The sequence below is a fragment of the Pogonomyrmex barbatus genome, unplaced genomic scaffold (genome assembly GCF_055798465.1).
Source record: "Pogonomyrmex barbatus isolate J1 unplaced genomic scaffold, ASM5579846v1 scaffold2, whole genome shotgun sequence".
NCBI classification, from domain to species: Eukaryota; Metazoa; Arthropoda; class Insecta; order Hymenoptera; family Formicidae; genus Pogonomyrmex; species Pogonomyrmex barbatus.
This window is the reverse complement of record NW_028297116.1, coordinates 9,222,767-9,241,025: the sequence shown is the minus strand read 5'-3', so window position 1 is coordinate 9,241,025 and position 18,259 is coordinate 9,222,767. Positions and strand designations below refer to the sequence as shown.

Genomic DNA, 18,259 nt, shown 5'->3' with positions numbered 1-18,259 from the left:
CCCGTCGCCAATACACACCTGCGTACGTTTGTTGTGTGTGTGTGTGTGTGTGTGTGTGTGTGTGTGTGTGTGTGTGTGTGTGTGTGTGCGCGCGCGCGCGCGCGTGCCGTGCGTTGTATGGGAGTGCGCGATGGGTCTACCCGAACTCTCAACGCATTGCCTTTCCTTTACTCAGCTACATATCAGATTTACCGCCACTAGCAGCGCCAAGGATCGCCTTCCGACCAACGCGATCTTCGCCCTACGATAATCCGTCGTCGGAACTGTGTCCTCGAAATTTTTCCATTATTTCCTCCGGAAATTTTTGGGATTTCTTCTTTTGGGATTTTTTCTCACATCTTCATCGATCGATTCTGAAATAGAACTTACGTACATTTTAAAATTCGTACATTTTGCAAACGAATATTTAAACAATTATTTTTACCAAACTAGCCAAGATCACGCAATCATAATTAAGCACAAGTATTAGTTTGTACGCAGCGATCTCCATTTCTTCATTGTGTTTTGACAAATTTTTTTTATTTTTCTGATGTAGTCGCGATTATTGAATTATTTCCAAATGGAACAAATTTGATTTTATCTAGATTTATCTATGAGATCGTCGCGGTTTGCGCTACATTCCCATAAATCTTCATAATCCGCATCTTAATGATAAGTAAATAGCACGCCACGTGATATAAATGTTTCTATAGTGCACGCAACCTGTCAAGTGTTTAGTTTAGTTAAAATCCCTTCGTCTGCCCTAAATCCGCGTTTATATACCTAATCGCTGGGAATAATAGCCACTTCTGCGCTACCCTCGGTACAACCGATGCATATGTTGTTCTTCAGAGGGTGTCACGCACTAGATGCAGTATTATTCTTTGTCGCTATATTTACACGGAAGGAATAGAATTTTGCTGGATATAAATCTGAAAAATAATTTTGATACGTACTTTAATACCATCAAAATAATTATATAGAACGTTCAAATTAGTTGCTAGAATATAAAAGATTTTACAATATTTTTATCATATTCATATTTCATCATATTTAAATGTTCTATGTAATAATTTTGATGATTCAAAAAAATTAATTTTCAGATCTCTGTTAAATTTTTAGATCTTACAGCAAAATTATTCCTTCGGTACAGGAAAAAAATTTGTCGTTGCGCCTTGTGAATATTCAGACTTGATGTTAAAATAGACAAAAGTTCTTAGAGTAAAATAAAATTAAAAAATAACATATTTTTTTAGTATCAATGAATATAAAATGGCATAAATAATAAATTAGCATACAACTAGAATGAAATATGTGTTGATAGTCTCCAAGTTTCATTTGAGGATAATTTTAACAGGATTTTACCTTTTATTCTTTTTCTTTCGATGCCGCGATAATAAGAAAAAAATAAAAAATTACAGAGAAAAGTTTATAATTATAAAAGTTACAAGGAGAAGTTTGTAAAAGTATGTTTTGCGCAATGGCTCTCCGCTGACCGTACGGCCTCATTACTTTCGTGACCGGATTCTTATATACACAATACTCGTACCATTTTACCGTGGAGTAGCGGCACAGCGCAGAGACATATAAAAGTTTAAGCCTTTGGGTTTCATATTTTTACGAGCGACGAGAAGAAATGTGAGAAAAGAAACAAAACCGCCGACTGCAGCGATTATATACAGTCTACACTGTTCGACTCCGCCTTCACAATTTGAATCTTCTGCAAGTCAGCTTTCTGTTTATTATGCTTAGCTTTAATTTATGTTGACCCAGATTCATTTCGCGTTTTTCATAATATTATGCTAATATCTTTCAAAAATTACATTGTCAACTTTGATGATCTTCACTAACAATAAGAAAAGATAGTAAAATGATTTGATGGTTTTCTTTTCAAGCCTTTAATGAGATAAAATATTTACTATTTATTGTTTAGGTCTATTATTTACTATTTATTAAATATTTTTTTTTCTAAAAATAGTAAATGTAGTGAATTCTGTTTTGACGCTTAGAATAACAGATTTATTTAATATTATTTTGTATTTTTGTATTTATGAAGAAAATCACTTAAATCACTTATATGGAAAAAATGATTTTGTTAAGATAAAGAAATTTGGCCAGATGTAAATTTGAAAATAATTTTATTAGGCTATCAAAATGTTTATGTAAAATGTTCAAATTGATCGCTTAAATATTAATAATTTTTACGATATAATCATCATGTTTAAACATATCTTGCATAATTATTTGATAGTCAAAATTATTTTCAGATCTCTATCTGGCCAAAGTTTTAGATGCTTCAGCAAAACCATTCTTCCGTATATGTTATATATATATATATATATATATATGTGTATTTAAAAATTTTGTCAGATGGGAAAATCTGAAATCTTATTTGATGATCAAAATAATTATTTAAAAACATTTAAAGCCATTGCTAGAATATAAAAAATGTTTATAGTGTTATTATTATGCTTAAGTGTTTTACGTAATTATTATTCTAATTATTCTGATAGCCCAACAAAATTATTTCCAGATTTATAGACTTGACCAAATTATAGATATTTCAGCAAAATTATTTCTCTTTTTCTCTGTAATGATCGACTAATCTTTTTCCGCATGATATTCTACCGATAGAGTCCTCGTTGTATATACGTAAGAGCAAATAAATGGAAGAAACATACGAGTCATAGTACGGGTATAATGAGAATGTTAGAGACGGGATAGTCTACGAGGGGTGCCATTAGGGGTCGTGTGCGACGACGTGTCGAGGTTGCGCGGAGCCGCGTGCGGCTCGTTAAATTCTTCGGTCCGAAATGGAACGCGACCACGATTCTGTGAAATTGTGCGATCAGTCGTTACAGAAAGTTCCGATTGTCAAATACCACCCGCAGTATCGGTTTAAGGCCCATGTCTACCATGCGATATCCGCTTCGAAATTTCCTGTCAGTCTCGTATCAAAAAATGAAAAACTTTTATAACTTTTATAAACATTTATAAGGATCACATTAGGAACCTCCTGAGAATTTCGCTAAGTCTATTATATACCATGATAAACAACAGAAAAAAGTATAAGAGTAACGAACAATAAAAAAATATTCCCATAGCACATCCTCAATTTAAATGATTCTGTAAATAATTGCAGATCAATTTTGCTAAAAATCTCACAAGTATTGTACGCGTAACTTTAGATAAATAACTATCTGCCTTTTCTATCCGTCTTCACATTCTTTTTGAAAAAAAAAAATATATATATATTTATATTATATAAATATATATATATATTTAAAAAAAAAAGTTTAGTGACATATCATTCAGATTTAGCAAGTCGACTTTGGGAAATCTAATGATTTCTATGAAACCTATCTTTTTGCTTGCTTTGAGCGCACGAAAGCGAAAGACGCTGAATGGCGATTATAAACTGGCACGTGCCTCTTTAGAGACGTCATGCCAGCAAGCACACGACCGCCGAAAGCTAGCCGATGCCGAATTGTGCGAGGCACAATTAATTTATTGTTTGTGCCAGTCGAGTGACAATCAGGGTCGCACGGCAGAAAAACGGAATCATTGCTTCAGCATGCTTTACGTGCTGGGACGAAGGATCCCCTACTGAACATGGATCGCTTTTGTGTGCGATCCCGCAATTTCATTCCTGGCTCTTAATTTAATCGTGAGAATCTTGCGAGGCTGTATTACCTGAAATGTCCATTATTGCCTTTCAATGCCTTTTCGACATCGATTGTTTTACCGATCCATTATTGTCGTCCTTTTACATATAACACGTATTTCGAAGATCCAGTCATGAATCCGTGATAAAGATCTCACGACAAGATTAAATCAACTGTCATTTTCTATTTTTGAAATGTTCGATAATCCAATAGTTAAAAAATCTGCTTTTATAATCAAATAATATTCAATATTTATGCAACTTACAAATTTCTCCAATTTAAAAAAAAAAATCATAGTTTCTAGCAAAAATTGTATTACAGATTTAAAAAATTGAAAAAACGTTTTAGCACGTTTTTATGTTAAATGCAAATCTTAAAATAAATTTGTCATGATTATATATAAAATAAAGTACCTCTGATTATATCATTTATTTGCGTATAAGTGCTAAATATGTCTTTTGTCTTATTTATCAAAGAATAACGTTAGCTTATCGTTAATATTTCAAATTTTATAAAATTGTACCTGTGTAAGAAACTTATTGAAGCAGGGGTAAGGCGACGAGTGAAAAATATGATATATTTTTCAGAGGAAAATATGATATATTTTCTTGTATATATATATTTATATATGTGTACAGTGCGTCCTATAATTTTATAATATTTACAATATACAATACTTGACGCGGACACACCTTGCCTCTTCGCTACGAAATCTCACACTTTACGTTGATATAAATAATCAGGACTGCGTTATATAGTCGGCATTAAAATGGCTGAAACAGTCCTCTTTTCTCATGTTCCGAGAGGGATATTGAAAAAAGAGTTAGGTTTCGCGTTCATCTTCATTTCGGTGTCGATTATATATGCATTTATACATAACATGATCTATGACGAATCCTTCTCTATTCGTAATAAAATATCTCGCGACGATCAAAGTATACTGGGCCTTGTGCTACGCATTTAGGTATATTTACAATATATTCACTCTTCTATTTATATTGGATATCATCATTACACAAGCGCGATTAAAAATATAATACTAATTCTTCGATAAAAAGAGCGCAAATTTCTTTGGTCGATTGGCACATGCACCGGTCAGTCTTCGCGGATCGACGCGTAAGTGCTGTTATATACATTTTTATGGCAATTAGAATAATAATTTACACGTCTACAATATTTACAGTATGTGTTACATTCGAGAAAAAAAAACATCTCGCATTAATGGTAATGTACAGCAACAATGTAAATAGCCTGATCAGTATATTATTTAGAATATTAGAATATTTTGTCTCGATGAGCAATTGAAAAATTAAAAGAATAAAAATGACATATGTGTAATTATTTAAAATTATATAGAAAATTTATATACGCGACACTGCAATTAAAACCATCTTTTTTTTATCTAGTCGTTATAAATCATTAAAATTTCGTAGGGAAAAATTTTTTATAATTTTATATTTTAACACTTAATTGCGACATACTAAATGTTTCAGATTTCGCGCACGACATGCGATTCTCTGTGCTAGAGGCAACGCTTTTTTCAAATAAAATTGTGTGCAAGAAATAATTTTTAAATGACAATTTAAGCTAACTAATCGAGCTTGATATCAATCAATAATATGTATAAATCATGTGTTTTAATATCTTTTTAAAGATTTCATAACATAATTATATGATATCTGTTACTTTAGGAGACAACAATACGAGAAAATTTTTTGATATCTGTAAAGTAACAATTAAACGTAAAATAAATAAATTGGATGACACATGAATAACTTTTATTTAAAATATTGTTTCTACGCATTTTAAAGATATTTATGAATTATTTAAATATTTCAAAACGCATGCCCAATAGTACAGCATTCATTCTGTTAACTTGATTTTTATTTAAAAATTACCGCTTGGATACAACTTTATCTTAAAGCTAAAGATACTTCTTTTGACAGAAAATTACATCATGTGTGTGCGAATTCTAGGACACTTCGTATGATTCACTCAATATACTAAATTTTATTTAGAATTATTTCATAATATAAATAAATTTACATAGAATTCTTACTTACGTTAATCTATCCGATTTCACGTTGCCTTTGATACTAATAAGCATAAAAAGTTTGTGAAAATCAATATATACTTTCTCTCTTGCTTTTAATATCTTTCACATATCGCTTTCAAATTCAAATATTCTAATATTGATACTTTACATCTGCTGATTTTGTCGAATTACTCTTCGCGGAGTACCAAAAGAATTCGCGACCAGCGCGTATAAAATCCTTAACTTCTACCTACGCAGTATTTGCAACAATCACTATTGATTGCGAAATATTTAACTGAGGCTGAATTACATTAGCGCATGAATTATTACTCTCTCATCTTGAAATATGTGATAGAAAAGAAAGTACAAAGGAATTGAGTCTCCATTTACTTGTAATATTATCTGTAACATAAAATTATTATTTTCTTAAACATACGTCATTCGCATTAATTTTCAATCATGATGACTCGACTAATATACCCGCATTTATAATGATAATTATAGCACTGACATGTCTATTTTCCTATATTGTATCTATCAAAGTTGCAACTAATAGTGTTAAATTTTGTTGTATTATTGTGATAATATTGCAATTAGAGATGGAAAATTTTTGGTAATTTATTTTTTAAAAATTTCCGTGAATATTCTCAAGACATTAAAAAGTTATCTAGAATATCAGAATTTTGGAAAGTCTTTTTTCTGTTAGAGATTCTATTTTTAACTACATAATCTAAAAAACCATCTTTGATTACTTATAAAATTGAAAAATAAATAAATAATATTGTCTACGAAAATATTCTTTTGTTAAATTTTCTTATAAATAATTATCTCTAATTGCAATACAATCGAGATTGATCCCGTAAAGTTTTTATAATTTTCAAAAATGTTATTAGAATTATCTCGTCATTATCATATTTTCATTTTAATAATACCTATCAAAGTTGTGATAAAGAATATTCGAGTCAAAGAGGTTCGCTTTGACCGTGAAGTCGTCGACGTCGCTATCGAAATTCTACTGCGATAATGTGATAATATGAGGAAAAGAAAAACATGCGCGGCGTAGAATTATGAGTAGGGTCAGTTACGTGTTTCCTCAAGCTTAGCTCACAGATGGTATGCCAGTTTTGCCGCAGTCTCCCTTTCCCTACGTAGAACTTTGGGAAGCATCTATCACAAAAAAATTTAAACCTTTAAAATGTATCGTATTCTTCTTGTGTTACGTATTCTTATCGAATTTCCGTGAAAATTATTTTTATCTAAATCTCTATTTGCTTGCAGAAAATAATATTAAATTTGAAATGCACATTGAAAGAAACTTGACACTCAAAAAAGAGACCTTTATGGATTATTGTAGCTATGTAACTATTTATGATAGGCAATAATTATTATCAGCTGGTATTGATCCTTCAACAAAACAAATAGGAATTACCTCTTAAAGTCGGGACACTTCGCTCCTCCAGCTTCCAGAGTCGTTTGTAGGGCGTGACATAGGTGACCTGAGACCCAGTAAGATGGTAAGTTTCACTATTCATCTCATGCTCAGCATACTGTTCTCCACTACATTCTGACGTTGCGCAATGACGTTGCTGCTGCTGCTGCTGCTGCTGTTGCTGCTGCTGTTGCTGCTGCTGTTGCTGCTGCTGTTGCTGATGATGATGACGATGATGATGTTGATGATGCCCGCACGCGCCATCGTCGCAAGCGGCGTCGAAGTGCTACGCGCAAGGCACCTCAAATTGATGTCAGTGAACAAACTGATGATGCGTCTCGTAATGAGGTTGATGGTGCAGCGGCGGCGTGCCGCCGTTCACCGGTGCCGTCTGGTGTCCATGCAGATCCTGGGAAACAGTGTTAGGGCTGTATTGCTGGGAATCGACGATAACGCTGGTGTAGCCGGCCGACGAAGCGTCCAGATGATGATGATGCGGATGCTTCACCGTACCGTTACTATGGTGGCCTTGAGGGTGGCCCTGCTGATAGCCATCGTGATGCTGCTGCAGCGGGGCGGTGTTATAGCTTTCGTTGTTGTTGAAACCGCAGTTTGGGTACATGATGACGCCGCCGGCCTCGCTCAACGTCGTCGACGACGTCGAATCCGGCGGCATGTGATGATGATGATGATGCGACGAATGGTATCCCGATGGTAACAGGGAATTCGTCAGGTGTACGTCCAGGCCGTCGTTGCTAGCGCAGGAACTCGAGGACGTCGAGTAAGGCCGTTTCTGCTGGCCGCTCTGCGGACTGTGTTGCTGTTGCTGTTCGAGAGACGTCAACGAGGTTCCACCCTGATGCAATATGTGTTGGGGATGTTGCCGTTTCTGCTGGTTGTTCTGCGGGCTGTGCTGCTGAATAGTCAGGGATGTGACGTGATGCAGAAGATGCTGATGATGCGTATCTTGTTGGTGATGCAAGGCATTGACGGGATCTTGGTGAAGGTCTCAAGATTAAAAGAAAAAGTTAAAATTGAGTAAACTATAATCCTTTTTTATTGGAATAACGAAAGGCTAGTGACTAAAATTAATGGTAGAAGAAGACAAATTTTTTTATTTTATAATAGTATACATATGTAGTATAATAGGTTTTAGCAGTTATAAAATATTATTTAAGAATAGAATAGCTAAGAAAGTGATAACCTCTTTTCAGTGAGAAAATAATTTCTTCTTCAACGTTTAGTTTTCTTTTATATATTTCGATAGTTAATAATCTGTAACTAATAAAAAAAAATATATAAAAATTTCATTTATAGATGCAAAATCTATTTTAAACAATTTATATTTCATCAGAGAACTTTATTTATAGTTTTATTATCTTAAGCTCTAAACAAAAATTAACTCCAAGATATAAATCAATTGTAAAACGCACCATTGTACTGATAGAACAAATCCGGACTGTAATAAGCGCTATCCTCGTGAGCGCCATTGATGCTGTGCGATGCATACGATGGTAGATAATGGTTGTGATTCGAACTTGCCATGTAGTCCGAATTGGGATAACCAGAACTATCAGCGTAATCGGTATCGGGTGGTTCCTTGGTTCTGCGATAAGAAGGCGGGCTCGGGCTGTGATTGTCCAGGTCACTTGCACCAATCGTGACTGGTGTCGACACGGGAGCGCTCGGAGGATTTCCCGGACTCGAGCAGGACGATTTCTGCTCGCAATTCAGGATCAAGCCCGGGTTCTCGGTGGCCGTCAACACGTAGTTGACGGACACGATGCAGTGCGGACGTGAACTTCGCGAGTTATGCACGATTGTCACGTACGACTGCATCCACACCCAACCGCCAGTTTTTGTCAGAAACCTATAGTACCTTGTTGTCACTTGACCCTTGCGCAGCACTGTCAACAAATTAATGATGATTTCTTTACAAATTTTTAATAAAAATTAACATTTGATCAATCTCGCATATAACTTATAATCTACATGTTATTTGCATTAATAACATTAAATTAAATTAGAAGAAATTTTATTTGTTAAGAATGATAATTTGAAACGAGGGTAAACTGCTAGCTTAATTTCGTTGATGATACTATCAAAAATAATTGAGAAAAAAGGAGAGTTTATTAAAAGTTGAGAGAAAGATTAGGTTTCTCTTCGTTTACGACTTTTCGTATGCACAAAGCGCCATATGCAATCGTGAAAAAAAAAAAAAAAAAAAAAAAAATATATCGAGCGGAATGACAGCGACGTCGTGCAATCCGCAGGCGCGGATATTAGCGGCATTATGTCAGACTCCCTTCGAGTCGCGCTCATGAAACTGCGAGTCTGTTCAAACAATGATAGCAGTAACAGCCTCCTACCTCGCTCACACCTCTCGCTAAACCTACCTCACTTCCACCCGCTTACCGCTCTTATCGTCAATCTCTCTTTCTCTCTCGCTCTCTTGTTCTCTCTTTCGCGCGTACAGACGCGCACCCAGCAGCCGCCTCTTTTCGTCGCGCTGTGGCAGCGTTGTTCAATCAATAATGTACACCCTAGGTGCACCCTAGGTACACGTGTGCACATACTTAAAATAAGCGCGCGTGATGGTGTTCCGGGACGAGGGGACGAGGGGGCGAGGGAGGAGGGGGGGGGGGGGAGAGAGAGGAAAAATGGAAAAGCGTGGAAATACGCGCAGGCGAGAAGCAGCGAGGTAAGATCAAAGGATGTTTCGTAAGGGCGTATGTGAAATAAGCGGCGTCAGCTGCTTTCCGTTCTACAAAGAGCTTATCCTCATCGAGTACTGTGTCGACGTTTGAGAGGATCTTGGACCGGACCACCGGTCAACGGGAAAAACTATTCGAGGGAAAATATTTTCAAGCGTTTGTATTCGCGAATGTTATTATTCAGCCTGAAACGGTGGCTTTTGAGTTGGTGAGGAAAATATAAGCAAAAATGTAAAAATATAATCCGCGAGCGAGTAAGAGCCGATAATCCCTATGAGTGAGGCATAAGAAAGCGTGAAGAGGAAAAGCTTTTCTTAAAGCTCTGTCAATAGATATTTTTGAGAATGTTGATTTTTAAAAATTGAAAAAGTGAGAAAAGATGCAACGCAAACATAATTTCTATAATTTGTTAAATAAATAACTAGAAAAGTTATTATATCTGAAAGCAATGAAGTAAATTAAATTGTTTTAAGAAAATATATAAACACATTAAGAAGTGCAATATCATAACTATAATAAATTGATAATAACAGATAATATCAAACGTTTGCTCTAGCAATGTAGCGTGAAATAGAATTCTATAGATAATAATGAATATTAGAATATTACAAATCATTTAATTTGTTTAATAATATGAATTATACGTAATAATGTGTGTATATTTATGTGTGCACGCGCATGTGTGTTGTATAATTCATAACGAAATACTTACAAACGTGATGAGCATGTCGCAGTTGCAGGACGTCACATCCATGCACGTAATGATATAGTGTTTTCTCGATTAGATCCGGTGGATCATAGCCTGTTAATTGAGCTACGCTGTAACACACAAAACATACATAATATCATACATTCTTCTTTGCTTTCTTTCTTTACTTTCTGCGTTTTGTCCTACGCATTTTTAAGCTCCAGCATCCATACATACTTTAAAAATACACAAAAGAACAGTACTACTAAAGTATCTAATATAAATTTGGCCAAATAGAAATTTGAAAATAATTTTATTCTGCAATTAAAATAATTATATAAAACGAAATTGGTCGCCAGAATATAAAAAAGCTTTGCAGTATTGTTATCACGCTTGCACATTTATTACACAATTATTTTGATAGCCCAACAAAATTATTTTTAAATCGGTGGCCAAATTTTCACATATTTCACGCAAAACCGTCCTTTCGTGTACATACTTTATTTTCTCCGAAAAGAACTTTAAAGATTTATATATTAAGTTGAATTTTATCGCTTTTTAATTTTCGTCTCAATCAGAGTTTTGATGTAAAGAGATGCGTCTATTTCCATAGAAAAGCCACATAGTTATTCCCAGCTCGCAACACACCCGATATCACTCGCGCGCAGCGTTCCAACATGGGGCTACAGCCCAAAAGGCTACAGAGATATAGGTTCGCTGATCGCTTTTCGCAGATCGAGCTTGTTTTCGTCGGGATTTACGGTGCGAGCGTGGCGAGTTTGCACAATCCACGCGAGCCGATTCCGATCGACGTATATGTATAAAATTTCATCGCGCGCTTCTATCCGCGCTATATTTATACTGCGTCACGTGTGTTCGTTCCCAGTGCAAGCGAGATGGTGTGTAGGGCTTACCAGGACCGCCGGTGGTGGATATTTATTTGCCGCGGATGGAGAGAAAAAAAACAGAGGATACATGGCAGCGCGGTAACACGAAACTGATTTTAATGGCCGTATCCCTCCCGGCCGAGAGTACCGCGCGGGCTCTCCATCGAAATATTAATGGCGCAATACGACACCCAACTATAATTACATTGGAAATAAATAATCCACTGTGTCCCGGTGCTCGAGTCAACACCGCTCGCTTCCTTTAGCAACGCGAGGAGATCCGGATCTAAGAGAAAGATTCTTTTTTTTTTTGCACGAAATCATAATTGCAAGAATAATTTTCTGATTTATTACTTGCTTTAACTGAGGAACTTTCACGTTTTGTGATTCATTAACTAATTTTTATTTTTGTATTTATTTATATATTTATTTTATATATTTATTTTTTTGCAATTACTGGTAGAACAATATGAGAAAAGGTGTCAACTTTGTTGATAATTATTCGTAAAAATAATTTGTAGTAGTAGTAAGTAAATAGTATGAGAATTATTAGACATGTATATATGTATGTGTATGGGGAGGGGAGAGAGGACGGGGTGTATCAACAAAATTGAATAATATGTGGCTCCGTGTAGGAGCGGCGGATTTGTAATCAAGCAGATCTCAAGTTTGATCCTGATCCCATACACACATTAATTTACAAAAATGTTAACTAAAGAATAGAGTTTAAAATAAAAGAGATAATGACCCATGGGGGATAAATAAATTATATTATATAAATTATATGCTTATATATAATCTATATATATATAAATTTGTAAAATCTTACCGCGCATCCAGGAATATGAGCTTTAAATCGAGTGAAGCTCGAAACATGAACATGTTGTGATGCAATTTAATTTCGGTTATGGAACTGGTCGGCAGCGAATGGCCAACGGCCATTAAACCGACATTACGGATGCACCGTCCAACACCGTCCTCGTATTCCGACCCGATAGGTGCCTCCACGATACATTTTAAATAACCGGAACAATGTATGACCTGGAACATATAATTGAAATATTGTGATTATATTACATAAAAATGTATGATCTTATTATATTACATAATATATAATATATGTATATATATATATATGTGTGTGAAATAAGCGGCGTATATATATATATATATATATATATATATATATATATATATATACATACATATAAATATTATAAAATAAAATATATAATAAAGCTTAAATTATTTCATACTAAATGGCATATCAGATTTTTCATATAAAAGTTTGCAAAAATCAGAAATATGACAGAAATAATAATAATAATTACGTTAGAAACGAAGTATAAGAATTGTCATTATCACAAAAAGACGTATCAAAGTTGCATTTCAAAAGATAAAACAATAATTGCTTATAAGCTTATAAGTGTAAACCTTAAATAATATAGGATAAGACAATATATATATATATATATATATATATATATATATATATATATATAGTAAAATTGAGATATAATAGGAGTGATTTATAGATATCTCTACATATGTAGTGTGTGTGTGTGTGTGTGTGTGTGTGTGTGTGTGTGTGTGTGTGTGTGTGTGTGTGTGTGTGTGTGTGTGTGTGTGTGTAAGATAGAAATCAATTAATAAATAATGAATGAAAAAAAATACATCAAAATAAATGAAAGAAAATAGAGAGTAGACAGAAAATAATTTAAGCAATACAAAAAAAGCAATTGAAAGCAAGCAATTAAAAAAATTAAAAATGAAAAATTAGAATATGAAACATAATTCCGTATACCCAATTTTTTTTTTAATTAGAAAAAAAATGACATATTTAGATATTTGTAATACCAATTTAAAAAGTCCTAAAAGGAAAAATGTGATAAAAGAAATTAGCGTGCGCGTTAGCAGAACTCATTTGAGTAAATATTTGAAAAGGAACACATTTTATTGTTTCATCAATGCTTTCCTTGCGCGTTCAAATAAATTCTTATCGAATCGTCACAACACGTCGCTGCATATTCGCGATTCAGGATGCAGGAGTGCATTTGTAGCTTCTTCCTTGGCCGAACGTAAAGTGCGATACTTGAGTGATTCTCTCGCACGGTTGAAGTACGAATACTCATATGGAACAACGGCAAATTAACAATTCCTGCGTAATTGAATGAGTGACGACGCGAAAAAAAGCTTGCTGAACGTCACGCTCCTGTCTCGAGTGCCGGGCGAATTTGTAAAACAAATAGGCCCCTTATTATGCTCGTGTTGCATATATCATCTCGTATGCAATCCGTGGTGCATCGGTACGCGAGAGGGGCTTAAGAGAAGAAGTCAAAGAAGAGAAGAGTTTGACACAAGGGCGGTCGACCACTCTTAATCTCACCATGATAATGGAATCACGTGTGTCTGGCTGAACAAAGCAAGTCTCGAAAAACTTATAAAAATGTTAAAATGATGCGTTTGCACTAAATTGTATACTCATAACACATTGAAATCTACTATACTTTCTCTAGATTACACTTTTAAAGCAAACAAATACGAATAAAACATATCATAACAATCGAGATTAATTTAATGAGATTTTATAATATTTTTCATGAAAAGCTTAAAAAAAAGACCTTAGAAAATTCAAAGTACTAAAACGAGAAGGTTCTAATAAGAGGTAGACTTAATAATATTTTTCTTAAAATTTATCAGTTTCATATTTAAGTAATACACAGAAATAGGAATATATTATTTTGATTCTCGCTCTAATTTTACGTAATTTACGTTAATCCGGACATGTTCGTTCGCACGTCGACAAAAGAAAAGTCAATCCGCCTTTGTGTATCGATAAGTGTCGAAGGGATGTTCGGCTAACCCCAAGGCTCTTGGTTTGCCTAACAGCTCGCAGAGGGCTGCATTCATGACTACGCTCGACATTATTGGGGATCTTTATGTGCGATTTCGTCGAGGGTGTTACCATCATCACGGTACTGTGACTTGAACAAGCTATTTGTCAAACATTTTCCTACACGAGAACTGCCTTCCTCGGTTAGCAAGTGCAAGGTATATCGCAGGTCCCTGAACCTCTTCCCTTCGTCTCAGAACAATAACACCGTCCATTATTGCCCGAACATATGTCGAAAGTTTGGTACTCGGGGGAAGTTAACGTGGGTAGTTTTACCCGATTTCGGAAAATTAAGGCATCACCATTCATAAATCGGAATCAACGTCTCTCTCTCTCTCTCTGTGATTTTTCGCATTTGCACAGCGGGTTGTGTAAATCGGATTAATAGCTTTAATAGTATAACATGTTGGCTAAAATTAATTTTCGCTGCGTATGTTACAGCTTATTTAAAAGGACGAACAGAAAAAAAATTGTTCTTATTATATTTTTTATTTTACAAAAATGTAGAATGTTAATTATATATTAATATGTATTAGTGACATGCTATCAATAATTTGCTGCGAAAAAAATTTTTAAAAGTACAAAAAAGGTTATTGCATTTCTCTAGATAAATTGGAAATTAGATAAATTTTATCATATGTTTAATGCATTTCCTATTAAAATAGAATGTGACTACAACAATGATAACTCTACTTAATTAACTTAGCATTTCTTTTCTGTGATTTTTTATATACATGATACAAAAATACTAATCGCCATTTGTACTCTCTCAATAATCTCCACCATCTGTCGTAAATTTCATATTATGAAATAATATTTCTTTTCTTTTCTCGTTTTAGTTTAATTAAAACGGTTATTCTTACTTCTGCATTCTTAAAATTAATATAAGCTTAAAACTAATATATATTATTATATTATTAAATTTATTATTATATTTATAAAATGTTATGATATATCTTAAACAAAAATTGACAGAATGTTTCTTATTAAAAGATGCTAAACTCCTGTAGTTTGTCTTTATGATAATAATAATAATACAATATATAATATTAAAATTATTAGCTGAAATTTATTATTAAATTTATGAGAGATGTATTAATTTTTTCATAAATTTTTTAATCCAACAGCTTATTCACTTTAAGGCACTTTAAATATTATTACCGAAGATACCTGTCACACTAATATGTTTCTTATGAAAATTTTATTTCGTTGCTTTCTTTACCTTGTATCCTTCCGTAACCAGGCCCGCGTTTCTTTTCGCTAAAATGCATTTCATCCTGAGAAGAAAGGCACGTTCCAGCTCAATTTCGCCTCGCGAATTCGGCGGTGGAAATGTAAAACCCGCGAGATCCGCAGGGCTCTGCGGAAGATTCAACACGGAAACCATCTCGTTGCGATCATCCGGATAAATGTATTCGAATATGCTGTTTCCCGTTAACTCCACCTGCACATACAAATAATCTCCGTCAATAGTTTTCAGATTAACGCGAATTTCCATTACGCAGCGCAATAATGTAACATGCATACGACGAGATAATGTAAAACACACACACACACACACACACACACACACACACACACACACACACACACACACACACACACACACACCACACACCACACACACATCATATAATTTTATGCGAAAAAATTCGATGAAGAATTATATGGAAGATATTCTCGATACATTTGTATTTTTGATATTTCACTGACACATATATATATATATATATATATATATATTTAAAGAGAAATAATTGAATTGCATCGAATATGAAAATTATACTCGAGTACATTGCCGAGCATATTTTTCTCAAAAATTGAATTATTAATTAAGTTCAATAAATAAGAGGATATCTCCCACCTGGGACAAACCTAAATGCACACTAGCTGTCTCGCTTATGTACATAATTTTCCCATCCGGTGCCACGACAAAGATAAAGCCATCTAGTGTCTGTAATCAGAAATAGATCGTTATCACTGTGTTAATTCACGACTTGTGCGCGAATTCAATAAGTAATTTCGTTTTTTAAGCGTTTTAAATTTTCTAATTTTCCGCAAACACAAAATTGTATTCCAAGCTTATGTCACAAATTATAAGTATAAATATGATTACTCACTTGTAAAAGATACGAGCCCAGTTCCTTGATGGTGGTCTCCAGGGGATTGTTGGGTGGTGGCGCGGCACCCCATTCATCTCCAAGTCCTGGAAAATTGATATCAATTTTCTGCTTTTAATATCGAACACGAATAAAAATGTACATCATATCGATTATTATACGTCACATTAATTGTAGCATGTAATTTAATAGAAGAGTTTTCTCGAGTTTTCACATAAGATTTTATTAAGAGGAATAAGCCTTGTGAATTGTCTTTTTATCAATAGAATTCGATTCTATCATTCGCATCATTTCATTTTCAAAGTATTTTTTGAGACACATTATAGAAAAACACAAATTAGTAGAACATTTTGTAGAATTATCAAAACGTGCAAAAATGCATAAGAAGAAGTCTAATTTGACGACAAATTATTTTCCAAAATATCAATTTTTGCTAACATGAGCGATTTTCAGGAACCATTTATACCATGTGCCTGTCTACTCAAATGCGACACTTTAGATATTGTATTTTGGAGCAGCGTTTTCTTTGAATTTGATTATCAACTGACACGAAGAATTGACGACAAGATCAGGCTGTTTCAACACATGACACGTGTCAGATTTTACGATCTTTATTATTGTATCATCATACAACAGCGTACTTTTGATAGACAGCTCGATCTATCTCGAAGGAAAGAACCAGCCGTGATTCAAAAGTTCCTTTGCTATCGCCGCGTTGAATCAAGAATTCTAACATCGTTGGAATTTTTGATATAACGAGTGTGAAGGATAAGAGTGAGAAGTGTGAGAGAATATTAAAAAATGATTTCGTTGAGACTAGACGTTATTTTTAAGTGATTTCTCAGATCTAAGTTGATCTAGAAATTCCCATTATCGCGAAACGTTTGAAGGGATATCGATTAATATCGATTTACTTCCGACAATTGTTTTGGATTGTAGAAAGTTAATTTTGCGATGATAATCGACGGCGATCGGCCTCTCGAGAAATTTCACGCTCGCTTTTCGACAAAGCGAGTGAGGAGACGCTCTCAAAAGCGTCATCGTGAGGACGCCGTATCTCTTTTTCCCTGGGAATAAAGACGGGACGATCGTTCTAGAGGGATGCAGCCACTTGAAATTCAATTCGTCGATGTCGTAAGAGGGGGGGAATCGAACTCGAGGGAGGCCATTGTAACACTATAACGGCCCCCATGCTTTGCTTACAAAGCGCCGGGGACTAACAATGCATTAAGTGCGCAATCACATCCATCTCATCCGATACTATTTGCCCTTTGCGCGTAAGAGTCCGGTTGCTAAATTCACGAATTTACCACCAGCCCCTATAACAACAATAATAAAAATAAAAAAAAAGTCGGATCGATTCATGATTGTTAACGCTCATTTGAGTTACGCACTGAAGTTAGGGTATCTCTGGTTTTACATGATTTTAAATAAAGCGGCATTGCTTATAAACATAATCAATATTTTATTAAATTAAAAGCATTCGATTACTGAAAAAAAATACAAGAGATCAAATGGATAATTGTTGCATTTCTTACCGTGTGGAAAGACAGCTCTCATCTTCAAGTAACTGGTGGTCAGTCTGATGATACTGGCCTTATCCAGTTGCGTGGTGATAGCTGCCGGAAGTGGCAACAGCTTTGCCAATTCTAAAAATTCTTGATTTTCCTTAACGCGGCGCGATCGCGCCGCGTTCTTGCTTTTTTCTTTCATGACTATTTCTTGTAGACCACCAGACGCGGTGGAGCTACTGACACCGTTCGAATTGTCGTTGTTGTTGTAATGATGATGGTGCGAGCTCAGATCCAATGTGTCTGAAGAAGGACTGCTGTCTGCAAATAGCATAAAA

At 34.5% G+C, this 18,259-nt stretch overlaps 1 protein-coding gene and 1 long non-coding RNA gene across 5 annotated transcripts in view; both read right to left on the bottom strand.

Moving 5' to 3' along the window:
* Nucleotides 1-4,221: 4,221 nt before the first annotated feature.
* Nucleotides 4,222-6,820, bottom strand: LOC148936627 (uncharacterized). The gene is made up of 2 exons (XR_016138973.1): nt 6,612-6,820; nt 4,222-6,081 (listed from the first exon to the last, which is right to left on the bottom strand). It is a non-coding gene; the product is annotated as an uncharacterized LOC148936627 (long non-coding RNA).
* A 394-nt stretch (nt 6,821-7,214) lies between these two features.
* The window catches only part of LOC105427678 (single-minded homolog 2-like), a 39,360-nt gene continuing 28,315 nt past the window's right edge, over nt 7,215-18,259 (bottom strand). For 3 of the 4 annotated variants that reach the window (XM_089075792.1, XM_089075790.1, XM_089075789.1), the window contains exons 2-9: nt 17,949-18,242; nt 16,411-16,496; nt 16,155-16,244; nt 15,513-15,734; nt 12,227-12,438; nt 10,535-10,641; nt 8,542-9,015; nt 7,215-8,116 (exon numbers count right to left, since the gene is read on the bottom strand). In XM_089075792.1, the coding sequence (XP_088931918.1) occupies nt 7,422-8,116; nt 8,542-9,015; nt 10,535-10,641; nt 12,227-12,438; nt 15,513-15,734; nt 16,155-16,244; nt 16,411-16,496; nt 17,949-18,123 (2,061 nt within the window). In that variant the 5' untranslated portion in view covers nt 18,124-18,242 and the 3' untranslated portion in view covers nt 7,215-7,421. The remainder of the gene's footprint in view (nt 8,117-8,541; nt 9,016-10,534; nt 10,642-12,226; nt 12,439-15,512; nt 15,735-16,154; nt 16,245-16,410; nt 16,497-17,948; nt 18,243-18,259) is intronic. The other variant, XM_089075791.1, reaches the window with a different exon arrangement.